Raw genomic sequence first — 16430 nt, forward strand, 5'->3', positions numbered from 1 at the left:
TCTTTGCTTCTAATCTATCGTATCTCACAATTTATTGACGATTTAGTAATTCTTATAATAAAAAAATGTTTCAATTGATCAAAATTTTATCGAAAATCAGTTATAATAACATTGAATATACATTGCATATATTTTATATAAACTGAGAAAAAATTTATAGAATATATCAACCAAGAATTAAATAATCATATCTAATATGTTACTATGTAATTCATAGTTAACTTTAGAATTTTATATTTTTTATTAAAATAATATTTTATTTGGAATAAACTTACAAGTTGAATAGTTTTTTTCATACATAGTTTTTAACTATAAATAAATTATTTATTCTAAAATTCGATAAAATTTCGATCAATTTCAACACTGAATTATACAAACACAATGTACCCAGAAATAGACACATATATAATATTTATTACCATTTTCTTCAATCCTTTACTATATACATTGCATTAATATCATATTAATTTGAACATTATATTAATTTTTTATATTACATATGCTATCTTTTTTCTTCATATTTTTACTTGTTATAAAAATATAGATAGTGGAATATTCAATCTTCTGTTTATGATAGTTTTTGTATAATTAATTATTTAAAAAAGGAAAAATTATAGCTCGATTATTGATGAAGTCTAAATGAACCATGTTGTTAGAAGAAGCAGAATTATGGAAGATTGAAGCAGAGATGGCCTCAGTCTTATGCTATCACTTCGTACTGAAAAAGAGAAAATATAATGAGAATTTTAGAATCTAAAATGTTGTTTTTAGAGTCTTAAGCTGAAATGATGCTAAAACTTTTCAATTCGTAAGTTAAAATTATTTTAATTAATTTATCAATTGATCAGTAAACTGTGATTGGCAAATATACACGTCATGGAGAAGTGGAATAATTTTGTGTATTGACGAGTATATTCGTCATGCGTATGACGCATAAACTTTTAGAAATGTGGAAATACTTGTTACACTATTGGTGCATGGCATCGTGCCTTGAAGCAAATTGCTGGAGCTTCCCGTTCCGACAATTAAAGTTCGTAAAAAACTTTAAAATTTGTTGTAAAACAGAAAAAATGAGATTTTATCAAATTCTGAAATTTTTGAAAAAAAATGACATTTTTTCAGTTTTGCTCGGCAATTACCATTTTTGGCACCCTTTACACGGTATCTTCGAACCGGTTGGACCTGCCTTTGTCAAAAACTAATCAACAAAAATTGTATTCACACATACATACACACACACCCACATACATCATTTTTTTCTAAGGTATGCCAAAATGTTCAGAAGCCTTTGAAACGTAAAGATAGATAAAAAAAATATTTTCGATTTTTCCGATAACTTACTACGGAAAGTTAATAAATATTAATAAATTTGTCAATAAAATTGCCCCGGTATTATTGTATGAATTGAAATAAATTATAATCAAAATTTTTACCTTTTTGTAGGGTAAGTTATAGTATTCGCAAAGAAATCAAAAATGAAAATTTTTGCATATCTTTACGTTTAAAGGTTTCTGAACATTTTGGCATACCCCAGAAAAAATGGTTGTATGTGTGCGTGTGTATGTTTGGATACAATTTTTCGTCCACGATTTCGGGCGCACGAATCAACCGGTTTGAATGATTCAAAAAACATTCTGCTTATATTGACAAAATGAAAAACTGATTAATTTTTGAAAGGCAGGTCTAACGGTTTCGGAGATACAGAACAAAAAGTAAAAAAAAAAATATTTGGCGGTCAAAAATGATCAATAAACATATGCACATCAAATTATCAGATATTTGATCAAATTTTGAAAGTGAGTACTAATTTTGTTACAATTTTGTTGGGTTCCGTACCAAAAGTTTATTATACGTGTCAAGCACATTTCTAAAATTTCAGAAATTCAGTTTTATACTTCAAATATGAATTTTAAATTTACAATTCAAATTGAAAATGTGTATATTTTAATTGCTTTATTCTTAATGTGAGAAATATATGCTCAGATGGGTTTATTCAGCATCTCATGCTAATGTAAACTTTCTCAATTGTTTTGAGCGATAGGATCGTCACTGTATATTTTATGAACGATAAAATATATAGTGATTATAATTTTCATTTGATCAATATTTATTGATTAATGACTTTTTCCCTCATATATTTAATTCCAGCAATTTGTTTAAGGCACCACTAGTTTTGTAAATAAAATTACTCATGGATTTTTGAGTAAATTAAAATAAATTAGAAACTCAATAAATTTTTACACAGAATGACTTCGTCTTCAGTCCATAACTGTTACAAGAGTCTTAATGACACAATTATGATTGAAATGTGAGACAACAGGATAGTTAGAAAAGTTCAAAAATACAAAACAACCGAATGGTTCATACAATACCAAGGTTAAACCATGTACGTATTCACCTCCACATGCCACAAATCAATTATTTATCGACCTAAACCAAATCATTTATTAATAATTACCCAGCAGCATGGCTTCCCTATTGTCCAGTACCACTGTCGAAGCTGTTCCCAGCACCGGAGCCATCTCCTGCCCTGCCGACCAGAGCACGGGCGCCGCGGGCGTGACGCTCGCCACACAGCGAACACGCATGGATCCCGCCACGAAGTGCGAGGCTCGCACCGAGAAGCGCAGCCCGAGGGCGGATGTCGCCAGGCCGCCCGGATGGAGCACGGGGGCGAGCGGCACCAGCATGTCGGGACGCGTTACCTGGGTGAAAGATATATATAGGTAATGATATTTTTAATATTGCATTATTATTTAACACGTAACATGTGAAGGCTATAGCATTCATTTTTATTGCGATGCAGAATGACATGAACGCTAAAGTATTAAAATTTCAAATTATTTTGAATTTATATTCATATAACCTTACGTTTTTGTTATTTTTTACCTGTCAAGATAATGACAGGTAAAAACTGATTCTTTCGGTATTTTCGTATTATCTTATCTTTCCCCGTAGTCATTAATTAGCTTGTGCAAGCACATCTTGTAAAATTACACTACATGGACTGCTAATTCTCATATATTTTCCGTTCTATATAGAAGGGTGTGTGACGTCACATGTCTGAGCGAACATTGCCGACGGCAATCGCAAAACTCTCCCGACTGATCAAACGTCATATGTTACGTGCATAACATAGGCCTTATTACATATGAACCGATTTTAACAGGTGGATTCGATTTTATGTACATTTATTTAAATATTATTAATATCATTTCTTACAAAATTATAAACCATCACAGTTGCCATTATATTATTAAAATAAAAGTATCACATATAAGCTTTATATCAAATGAACTATTATGATAAATACTATTAAATATTATTAATATCATTACTTATAAAATTATCGTAAATCTTGGAGTGGATACTATAGCATTCATAGTATATAACGATTAAAATATGACAATCCGACTATCCTTATAAACTTTTACTGTTTTTTTACCTTTATGTTATTTGTCTAACATATATTTGCAACATACACCAAATTTTACACTAAATACATTAATCGCCGTGTCAGCCATATGTGTCTGACGCTAAGAAGTTTTACATTTGGTAAAATGAGAGAAAGGTTTTGATATGTAGCCATGTCAGTCATTTTAGACATAAAATCTAGTGTTTGTTCAGGAATTTTGGAAAAATAAATTTTTCTTTGATGCATTAGGTTTTCTTGATACGATTTTACCTGAATTATTTAATAAAATTACATTTGCCTAAAAAATATGTATTTTTTTGATATTATAATTAACGTATTAGTCAAAATCCATAATCAATCGAACGATAGGATTGAAAATTTTCTTGTTGTCTATGACTACATATTTACATATAAGTGATTTACATTACATTTTACACTTACACATATTCATTTGTAAGAATAACTTGGGATAAGTGGTATTTTGCCTTAAGGCATGTTTCATGATCTTCTCAATATGTGTAAATAAACGACTTTAAATAAGAAATCAATATGTCGAATTTGATTTGTAAGAACATTGAGCTGCTGTACGAGCTTAAAATATTAGTTTGTACAAATTTTGACAATTACTTCAAATATTATATGTTATTGAAAGAAAGTATGTTCATAGAAATGTGGCTCATCATTCCAAACTTAAATAACTTTTTATAATTGTTCGTTTAGAGTCTTATCTTTAAGAAACTTTGGTTTAGACTGGCAATGATAGCATATCTATAATCGCACAAAATTTCATTAACATTAAGAAAATATTAACTTCTCCTTCGGGAAATAATTTAACTTGATAAGTTCACAATTTTTACCTTGATAAGCTATAATTATTACAAATTTATCTGTTTTAATTACAGTTAAAGAGACTGTATATCAATCCTTATAAATTATATTTAACACTATATGGAAATTGGCAAAGAAGTCACATACAAAATATAACAAATAATTACTGCGTGATCGTTTTCTCAACTTAAATAATTCTAGTTAGAAAAAAATAATTTTATCGGTATTGATTATATGGAAAATATGCTTAGAATTTGCAAAGATTATTTTAAATTATTAGAATTTTAAATTAAATGAGTAATTTAATATTTTATTAGAATTTTAGTTCTTTTTGTTTATGATCTGTTTATCTTGTTTAATACATTAATGTTTTTACACACGATTTTTTATAATTACGCACATTTAGTTATTTTACAGAAGCAAATTAATGAGTTAATTTTGCGACTATAAAAACCATTTTTATAATTAATCAAACTATTAAGAAAAAAAATAATCACATAGGTTGTTTCATAATATTTAGTACGCATCAATATTTGGTTTACTATTTTTTACAATTTTATTTCTTCACCTAGTTAAAAATAATTGCTTTAGAGAGCGCTACATATAGCACCATTAAATAGAATCTAACTTAGAGAATTCGGTTTCAATTAATTCAACTGTTATTTACAACGTACGGATGGGATAGCCGGGTATTATTCTAAGGTTTTTATACTCAATTCTCTCTTACACAGGAAATATCTTAGATGTTCTTATTCTAGCACTATTCCAGACACTGCTTCTAAACATCAATATATAGTTCTTTAGTAAAATCGATCGGAAATATAAAAGAAATTCAAAAAAGTCATTTTTGTTTAAAAAATTCTAGAATTTTTCAAAAATCTAATTTTTTCAATGTTTGAAAAGTTTTTTTTAATAATTTAGTTGTCGGTACGGGAAATTTCAGCAATTGTCTTAAGGAACGATGCCATGCACCACTAGTTATATTTTTTAAATGGGTCCTGCCGTTTTTGAGAAAACGTCGACGAAAGGTCAAAATTCAGTTCTCTCTCTCTCACACACACAGATCGAATAAACATCAAATTAGATTTTATAAAATCAGATTTTTTCGCGAAAACTTAACATCTTCCGCGGAAACTTAAATACATAAGTTTGTTGTAATTTTTTTACAAAATCTGTAAAATGTGTATATTTTATCTGCAACCTCTGCTTTATCCTTCTATTCTCCATTATTGGAAAACTAGGTCCCGATGCAACTGCATCGAACGCGTTTGTTCCCTCCGAAAGACTAGAGCGACAGGCGGGAGCGCAAGGGGGCGCATGGGGGCGCATGGGGGCGCATTCGTCCGATGTATAATTACATTTCTTCCGTTTCTAAATTCCCGGCACACATTCCCGAAGTAATAGCAAACGCGATATCAAATTATCAGACTGAAATTGCCGAATGGCGCGACGCTACCAGCTCCACTTGCAGGAGGAAAGCTGGAGTATTTAGAAAATTTGTTATAGCAGACAATAGAAAAGATATTCATTCTACATTTACAGATATATAAGAAGTTATGACTTCAATCAAAATTAATCCTTTATCTAATCTAGATTGGTCAAACAAATATGTTGTAGGCGTGGGTGAGCCTAAGAATAGACAAGAATAGATCGTTCGACAGGGTAATTTCTTGCGGATAAGTCTTCCAGCTAAACCCGAAAACGGGTGCCTAAAGCAAAAACTATATCGATAATATAAGATAATAATACTATAATCCCAAGATCCCATATATAGATTTTAGGATTATTTCATAACGTGAATATATCGCCACTACGATGAGATTCGTGCTATTTTTTGGCCTCGTAAATCATTTCGGCGGAGAAATGATATTGGTTCAGAGGTATGTACTATAGAATTTACTATAGAAATTAGAATTAGATGATGAGAGTTAGATTTTAATATATTATATATAACTTTACTGAGTGTTTTACAGAGCATTTTATTAATGGTTAACTTTCCGAAGGAGATTTTACGATAAAATCCGATTTGCTTATTTTATGTTTTCTCGGTGTTTCAAGTTCATCTGAATCGAATGAGACCAAATTTGGAAAATATGTATGTATGTGTGCAAATATTTCTCTCTGTGTGTATGTAAACCGCTTTTTAATATTTCGTAGAGCCAAGTCATTTTCTTGTAATTAGCAAATAAGTGTAAGCTTTTTTTAGTTTGGTCCACGTTTTAGCCCGCAATCCTAAATCGATTTTAAAAATTCAAAAACCGTTCGAAAGATATTTGTTGGAAATCTAGCTGTTTAGTTTTTGGTAAATATCGGGAAGGCCGTTTTTTGTTATTAACTAATAAATTTTTTTCTTTCGCCAATTTTTATAAAACTTTTTTTGGCCGTACATAGACCGTACTGAAATATTATGACCCTACAACAAATCGTTCAATTTTAAAAAATCATCAAAATTGAGAAAATCAGCATCGTTTTTTTTTACGTTTCTTAAAATTAGGCTTTCATCGCTGTTTGCTCAAAAAACGACTGAACCGATCTCAAAAATTTATCAGCTGCTTCAAAAACTTTAAAACTATCAAATTTTTTTCGCCGCATTTTAGCTAAAAATTTCTATCCGAGTTTGAAAATGCAAATAATATTCAAAAGATATAATATTCGAAAGATATAATATTATTTGGGAATCGTTCTGGTTAGTTTTGGACTAAAATCAGCCGGGCCGTTTTTTCGTAATAAATTGTTAGACGAAATCTCGATGATTTTACTGATTCTTGGCATGGCGGAATAGTATCTGGTTTTGATAAAAAAATATAAAAATGATTGAAATTTGAATTATTCGGCCGCGTTTTTAGAAAATACTCTGAGGAGTGTTCGTTTTCCAATAATTTGTAATAGAAACATTTGTACAGAATTATATAATGTACAATAGTTTTTCACATTATGAAGCCATACATCAAGTCGGCATACTTATATTACTCACAAATTAATATATTGATTTGGTTGATTATTTATACATGTCGGGAAACTCATGCAACTTGCCTTGAAGCAAAATGCCACTTACAACTAGTTATGTCTTTACTTTTGAAAACAAAATTTTCATATATAAAATTTTAATATACAGTAAAATATTATTTTTTTATACCATGAATATTAATATATATATATATATATATATATATATATATACATATATATATATATATACATGTCTGTTCAAAAAGTACCCGGAATTACTAATAATTAAATTTCGCGGGTCTGGAGTGTCTGATTGTCAAAATTTTTTTTTATTGTGTTGGTATACATGCCCCTAAAGTATGATGAAATTTTCAGCTATATTCACTGTTTACTTTGTCTGTGGTAGTCGCTAAGGTTCGACGTGTTTTTCTGAGCTCGGCGATTTTTACAATGGAAGAATTGAGAAAGTCAAAGAATTTGTATTAAATTTTGCGTAAAAAATGAAATAAAGTGTTGCAAAGTGCAAAAATTCACCAGATATGGCTCCGTGTGACTTTTTCCTATTCCCAAAGTTGAAGAGACCCATGAAAGGACGGCGGTTTTCCTCGATTGAAGAAAATCGCCGAGAGTGCTCAAGGACATATCAAAAAGTGAATATCAAGGGTGCTTCGAAAATTGGAAAAAACGCTGGCATAAGTGTATTATATCTGGGGGGGACTACTTTGAAGGGGACCACATTAATGTAGACGAATAAATAAATATTTTTTTGAAAAAACGAAAATTACGAAAACTTTTTGAACAGACCTCGTATATATATATATTGTTTATATTTATTAACTTCCCGTAGGAAGTTATAGTAATATGCCAAAAATCAAAAATAAAAATTTTGCATATCTTCACGTTTCAGGGGTTTCTAAACATTTCGGCATACCTCAGAAAAAATTGATGTGTGCGTGTGTGTTTGTGTGAAGACAACATTTAGTCGACGATTTCGGGCGTACGAAATCATTCGATTTGAATGGTTCAAAAAACATTCGATTCCTATTGATGAGGAGACGTGATGATTAGTTTTTGACAAAGTCAGGACCAGCGGCTTCGGGGATATGGAGCAAAAAGTATGCCAGTTTTTTAGAAAACTAAGCACCTGATTTGAATGACTTAAAAAACTTGTGTTAACGAAACGATTGCTTTGAGAAAATATTTTTTTTATTTAAAAAAAAAATATTTTTAATATCGCAAATTAATTCGGATTTTAATTCTTCAAATAAATATTCTTCAAATAAATAAATATATAAATAATTTTAACTTTGGAATTCAGTTTATATGATACTTAGGAATATTAGACAATGTTCTTCATTTTAAATCCGGTAGATTAAATTTTGTTTTTTTTACTTTTTATAAAATAAGAATAATGAAAGTTATAGTATTTATAATAATCTATTGGGAAACATTTAATATTGCTCGAATATTTTATTAAGGTACGGGAAGTTCTAGCAATTTGCCTCAAGGCGTGATGCCATATACCACTAGTTCTATTTATATTAGTTTCTTATTCTGTTATAATATAATATATATATATTATATATATATATATATATATATAATATAATAATTTCAGTTATAATTTCTTTCATCATCTGTCATTACAAGGATTTTTAATTCACTTTATTGTTTACAGATGTCGCAAATATCAGCTTATGGCAAATTTTTGAGACATTGTCCTTGGGGTCGCCGAAGAGCAAGGTCAGTTGTGCAACGCACTTGCACGAGGGATAATCTGCACGTGGTTGTCGGTTCGAATAAAATTTTACGATGTTATATCGTATATATAATATACTTTTATTTGATAGATTTAAGTCATAGTGGTATCGTACTAATATGTTTTACTAGTAATTATTAGATTTAGTGTAGGAATTAAGTCTTTTTTAATGAATAATGCGAGTGGTGATGGTGAGGACAGAAGTCTTGAGGACGGCGCATGGACTCAACAGGTACAATATTAATTACTTTACAATATATATATATATATATATATATATATATATATATATGTGTGCGTATGTGTGTATGTGTGTTTCCTGTATAGTGAAGGAAATGCATTTACCCTTGCTGGTTTGTCTTTCGCATGGGTATATTGAAGGTATGCGTGTGTGTTTCTTTGTATACTCTGTATAGTAAATGCATCTCAAGATACTATTATACGTAATAAATGTTTAATTCTATTCAATTTTTGTTCCTGGAGAGTTGCTGTTGCCATGCAGGTACGTACAAGTTCTTAACTTTCCACGTGTGAATATTTTAATCGGACTGTACGTCGGACGGTCCTAAGTTCGTTTCGGCAAATTTCGTTTAATTACGTATAAGGTGTTATATATGGATGAATAATTAAATACGTATATGATTTACACATCGTTGTTAAGACATGATGCAAAAGTATGTATGTGTAAAGAAATTTGACAACGGCGTGGTAGTAGTGGCTGCAAAATTTCTTCGTGCAGACTTTAAAAGAGGGAGGGAATCTGTTGCGTAAATTTATTAGTTGAATTTTTATTTAAAAGGTTTATTGCCATATCAGTCATATGTGTCTGATGGCAAGAAGTTTTACATAAACCGTGTTAGATATATATATATATATATATATATATATATATATATATATATATTTCAATGTAACTAGCAGCCCATTCGTCGAAATAAAAAAGGTAATAAAGTATTGAAAAACTTTTATTTATACGTTTCGACACCAGATGCGTGTCATCATTTAGCAACACCAGGACAAAAACACTCAAAACTAGTGGGGTGTATGGCATCGTGCCTTAAAGCAAATTGCTGGAACTTCCCGTACCGTAACGAAATGTTCAACGAATACTGAATGTTTTGAAATAGATTATTATTAATATTGTAACATTGTCTAATATTTATAAAAATTATATAAACTGAATTGCAAAGTTGAAATTATTTGTTTAAAATATATAAGAACTATGGTTCAATTTTTTTTTTCAAAAATCAATTATTTTGTTAAGACAAGCAGAAAGTTCTTTCAATCATTTAAATCGGACGCTTAGTTCTCTCAAAAACTGCCATTTTCTATATATTTAGCTCCGTATCTTCGAAATGGCTGGGCCTGCCTTTGCCAAATACTAATAAACAATTTTTCCAATCATTAGTAATTGTATGTTTTTTATGTCATTCAAATCGGATACTCCGTTCTCTCAAAAACTCGATTTCTATTTTCTGCACTCTTTGCTCCGTATCTCCAAAACGGCTGGGCCTGCCTTTGCCAATAACTAATCAGCTCTTCTCCCTATTAATAGGAATCAAATGTTTTTTGAACAATCCAAATCGGTTGATCCGTGCGCCCGAAAACGTGAACGAAAAAATACGGATACACAAAACACACAGACACACACATCCATTTTTTTGAGGTATGCCAAAATGTTCAGAAACTCTGAAACGTAAAGATAGGCAAAACATTTAATTTTCGGCTCATTACTAGAACTCACCCTACGGAAAGTTATTATGACTTCAAGTGCAAAAATTGCTTTTTGTTCTTCAATAACTTTAGGTCTGGTGAAAATACACTTTTATATGCATATATCTTTACATATTTTAATAACTTTAGGTTCAGGAATTACATCATAATAGTTTATTGTACAAAAAGTGCTAATGTTGTTCCAAATATTACAAAAGAAAATAAAATATTAATTCCCAGATAATATCAGAGACACTATATTTGAGGTGCCAATCATTCAGTAATAAAACACAATTTTTATAATAAATAATGTGTAATTTTTGTAATAAATGTGGAATGAATTTCGGAAGAATTTTAGTTTGTAAATATGCAATTAAAGAAAATTATACATGGACATGGATATTAAATATTGCAGACTAAAATACTTTTGTACGCTAATTTTTTATTTAAAGACCGATCATAACTGGTAATATATTATAATACGATTTTCATTTTAAATTTTAATAAACGTAATAAATCTGGAATGAACTTCAGAAGAACTTTAGTTTGTCAAAATGCATATAAAAAATTGCATACGAAAAGTATTTCGTATACTAATTTTTTATTTGAACAACGATCTTGAGGGTCGTATAAAATATGATGATATACCTTAACCACGTTAATTTTAACACGTTAATTGCCACGATAATATCAGAAAAATTCCATATGGACCAAGATAACATTATTAGATAATTCTGTTGAAAATGTGTCAAGAAAACTTAATGTATCCAAGAAAAAAATGTCAAAATTCCTGGAAAAACACTTAAAAAAAATTTAATAAAAAAATGAATTTTTTCATGTCTACGGTTTTTTGGCCTATATATTTTTTACTACCTAAATTTTTAAGTGTTTATTATATTGGGCGACGAGCGTATTTTACAAACAACTTTTGTGTATGTTTAAAAGAAATTTATTAAATTTTGATTAAATTTGATTTAAAATTTGGAAAATTTGGTAAATAATCTATTTTTTTTGAAAATCTCGAAACATTCTCAAATTCTTGTAAAATTTTTTTTTTAAATTTTGATATTTTTTGAAATCGATCAAAATTTAGTTTATCTTGAAAATGATGAAAAAAATTTGAAAAGTTAATTTTTTTGAAACTTGAAAATTTTTATTAGAACATTTTTTCCTACTACCAAATTATGTATATCAGACATATACATTTGACATGGCACATGTGGAACTTGTTAGGGTCAGACACATATGACTGACATGGAAAATTGGATGTTGAGAAGGCAACCCAAGGGTTGGCCTATATCCAATTGGAATACTGATAAATTTTTCAATGTCGGGAAGCCCCATTTCTACTTGTAGTCCAGTTGTTATAGTAAGTTCACCTCGGAATTCGAGATACCCAGCTGTAAGTCTGTAAATACCCTAAAATAGCACCCTAAAAGTAGGATGTACGGACCATATGTAGGTTTTCAGACAACTTTTAAGGTGCTATTTTAGAGTATTTAGTAAATATTATTTACAGACCTACAGCTGGGTATCTTGAATCCGAGATTCTTACCTAATTTAAGCTTAAATGACTGTACTATTGTTAACATTTTGCTGTATTTATTTGCAACTAATGTCACTATAAGAAAGTCCGAAGCGTGTACATGGAACTCCTGATTCTTATCCCATAGTCTTAACCAGTAATTCACAAGGGATCTCTGTTATACATTTGCGTACTAAAATATTCCTTACAAGAAACATGATTTGTATCTAACTAAAATTTACAAATTCCCGATACAGAAACACAACATCCCATATCACATCACATCCCATCCTCCTCCTATTACCGCAGACTTCTTGTAACTTATAAAAAGCTCGGGAGAGTATCAGCAGCTAGTCCCTGAATTAAATACGTGCTTAATCAAATCCTTCTCTTCCACGAACAGAGAAAGCTTCGTCAAGTAAATTGACTTTGAAAATTATTTTACACTCGGCAGCCGTTCTTGCTTAATCAAGAACCTCCCCGTGTTGTTCGTCATTAGAATTCAAATGATGGAATGATCATAATATACATCTGTTGATTTATGGTGTTCCAGACACAATAGACTGTATGGATAATCATGAAACGTGTGTACGTACGCAGTTCGGTAGGACAACAACCAGGGTCAAATTTGGATAATAGAAAAAATAAATTTTATTCATTTTAAATCTTCTTTGTATATATTTGAAGTAATCAGCACTATTCCCTTCACCAAAAACTGTTCATCACTATTCCCAACCAATATTTTTCCAACAGTTTTTGTTTTTTCATGTAGGTATTCTTGCATAGATTCAAAATTGTGGGCTAAAACGTGCACGAAATATTTTACCTTTTTTGTTGCTGATTTAAAGAAACGCTTTCGCCGACTGATAAACACTAATTCACTTCTAGTTACATCAAACGGCGTTTAATTTTTTAAAATCGGTTCAGCCGTTCTTGATAAAACGTCGACGAATCGTCAAATTGGCTCACATATACACACAGCCTACAAACAAATACACACACATGCTTATTCCTAATTTGGTCTCATTCGATTCAGAATGACTTAAAACGTCGAGAAAGCATAAAATTAGCAAATTGGATTTTCTTACAAAAACATAAACATCAGCACGATTCCCAAACAATATTGTTCAGTTTTCGAATTTTTAAAATCGGTTCAAGATTGTGCTAAAGATTTCTGCTTATTACAAAAAAACTTGGCTTGGCCGATCGTGGCATAAAACTGATATACACTACTCTTCATCGAGTTGCATCGAATGGCGTTTAAATGTTTAAAATCGGTTCAGCCGTTTTAAATTAAACATCGACTTAACGTCAAACATTGGCTCACATATACACACAGTTTACATGCATATACACAAACACATGCTTTTTCCAAATTTGGTCTCATTCGATTCAGAATGACTTGAAACGTCGAGAAAACATAATATTAGCAAATTGGATTTTCACGCGAAAAAACAAACTTCTCCCTCGGCAAATTAATAATTTTGAACAATTTTAAATTTAATTTTTTTAATATTTGACAGTATTCAATTTCAATTTTCCACTCTTTGATAATATTAAATTCCAAATTTGAACATTATTTAATTATTATTAAATTATGAAATTATTTCATAATTTTACGTTTGAAATTTCATCATTTTAACAATATTAAATATGTAATTTTAATATTTAAAATTTTCCAATTCTGAGCATTAATATTTTTATTCTACCTCATTGTTTTTCTAGTATTATTTTTATTATTCACAAATTTTATTTATATTATTTATTAATTTTATTATTATCATTATTTGCTTTTATTTTATATTAAATCATCATAATACGGATATCATTTTAATGTAAATACGATCCCTTATTTTGTACTCTTTAGTATTTGACAATTTTTAATTCGACATTTAAAACATTATATCTATATTTTAGGATAGGTATAAAAATTATATCCATCTATACCTAAAATTATTATTATTTGGTTATTATTAATATAAATTCTAAATTTGATCATTTCATAATTTTACGTTTGCCATTTCAACATTTCGACAACCTTAAATATGTAATTTCAATATTTAAAATATTCAGATTTTGAACTTAGTTTGAACTAGTTTTAAATTCGACAATTCAAAATTACACATATATTTAGGTACAAAAATTATGTCTGTCTACACCTAAATCTATTATTTTGTATTTTACACTTTGGCATTTGATAATTTTGAATCTCAGATTCCAACGCCTAAAATTAGAATTAAAAAAAAATCTGGAAATTTGAACTTAAATTTCTTTTGACCATTCAAAATTCCAAAATTTTAAACTGAAAATTTCCATATATCAATATTTATTTCTTCTTAAAATTTATAAATTTACGGGTATTCAAGGTATATTCACTTCAAAAAAATTTATATATACATTATTACTATTCTGATATTATTTACTAAGACTACAATTTTACCTACTAAAATGTAACGAATTTATAAATATAAGTAAATTACTTCTTTAAAACAAGTTAAAATTTGTAATTAAGATATTTAGAATTTGTAATTTTGGAACTCTAAAAAGTGAAATTCAGCGTTTCAATCGTTTTGAATTTTTAATTTTAAAGAATCGATCAATCAAAAATTGGATTTTTTACATTTCAAATTAGTTTTGCATTTTAGCATTTTAATTTTTGGTTTGAATATGGCTAAAATTTGGCCCTGTTTACACATGTTGTACTATTTGCTCGACTGGTTTTGAATTAATATTGAAGAATGGGTTCGGTATTATATTGAATCGGCATTGTTGTGTTATGTAAGGCGATCTCTGTTTATAGTTTCATGGGTACACTTTATTTGTATTTCAATGAAGATCTGATTGATTTACTCGAATATAAATGAAATATAATCAATTATTGGTTTGTAAATCAATAATAAATTTCTGTTTGTACTTAGATGTGTTAACATTTACTTATTGTAAGTTGCCAATGCTATTTTTTTCATAGGGAGTCTGCACGAACCCAATTCTCTTTGAATTCAGTTAGAATCATTAGCTGAATTTAAAAAAATTCTATATGAAAATTTAAAGATTATTGCATAAAGTATCCATGAAACTCAGAATTTTTCCTTACTAAAATTTTCAAGTAATGCAAAAGGAAATCCTGGTTTAAATCTATAAAGGAAAGTTAGAATGTCACGTTCCAGTTCATTTTCTGGTGAAAGATGAAACCACCGTTTATCGACAATTCTACTGCAGTTATTTTTTTTATTTTATTCAAAGACACCTTTTTATCCTTTTTCAATTTTTTTGTAATTTATAATTTTCTTATAAATTTATGCACTTACCACAATGATCATGGATGACCAATGGCTTCTTAACATTTCTTAAATGTGTAACATAAAGGATCAAAATATTTTTTGCTACAAAGGTTACATTCATAAGTTTTTATTACTTAGTGTATTCATTACAAAATAGATAAATTATTTTTTCCATATATTTTAAAATTTTTATATTTTTTCATTAATAAACAGGGACCAAAATAAATAATCCATATATTTTAAGGTTAGTAATCAGTAATAAGTAAACGTAATTTGCCATCCATCTTTTATTTGGAAAATGTTTTAAAATATCACAATCTTGTAGTGGATGTATTGTTTTTTTTATAATCTTCATATTTAATGAAAATTTACCTGTTTGTCATTGATAAACCATTGTAAAATAGATGGTGGATGAGATCTTCCAGAGGTACAATTTAAATTGATGTCATCTCCAATTTCATATTGAGTTCGCTCTCCGGTAATATGAGGACCATCTTTTGGGAGATCTGGAAAAAACATATGGACATTATTAGAATATTTAAAAAATTGCAAATTTATTCATATAAATAATTCTGTTTTAGACATATATATATATATATATAATAAAATTTTTCTTTAAATGAGTAATTGATTAATTAAGCGATTGAGCTCTACATCAAGTGAAGAAAATTTTACAATTTTATTAGTAAAAAGGTAACTTCGGGGTGATTTGGGTCAATTCTTGGATAAAATAAGTATGTTATGTAATGCTATGTTACGGAATGTATTCGTATGAGTTGGCAGAGTTAAACTGTCAAAAAACTATACATTTATTATGTCATCAGGCATTTTACACATAAATCCTAACCTGCGAAACACACAAATGTCAAATAACTATTTTATCAGAAGTGCAACTTTCTGATGTCTTCTGGATAACACATACGTAAAGTTACGTTACGTTACGCCTGATCGCGCAGCAAA

At 29.1% G+C, this 16430-nt stretch overlaps 1 protein-coding gene across 1 annotated transcript in view; it reads right to left on the reverse strand.

The window, feature by feature from the left end:
* Nucleotides 1–635: 635 nt before the first annotated feature.
* Nucleotides 636–16430, reverse strand: part of LOC113386376 — a 75324-nt gene continuing 59529 nt past the window's right edge. Inside the window, exons 5-7 of the mRNA XM_026624159.1 lie at nt 15843–15976; nt 2459–2705; nt 636–718 (exon numbers count right to left, since the gene is read on the reverse strand). Coding sequence (XP_026479944.1) covers nt 636–718; nt 2459–2705; nt 15843–15976 — 464 coding nt within the window. The remainder of the gene's footprint in view (nt 719–2458; nt 2706–15842; nt 15977–16430) is intronic.

This window comes from Ctenocephalides felis, unplaced genomic scaffold, assembly GCF_003426905.1.
Source record: "Ctenocephalides felis isolate EL2017-DRISC unplaced genomic scaffold, ASM342690v1 CF-g0.4_SCAFFOLD_03571, whole genome shotgun sequence".
Classification (NCBI taxonomy): Eukaryota; Metazoa; Arthropoda; class Insecta; order Siphonaptera; family Pulicidae; genus Ctenocephalides; species Ctenocephalides felis.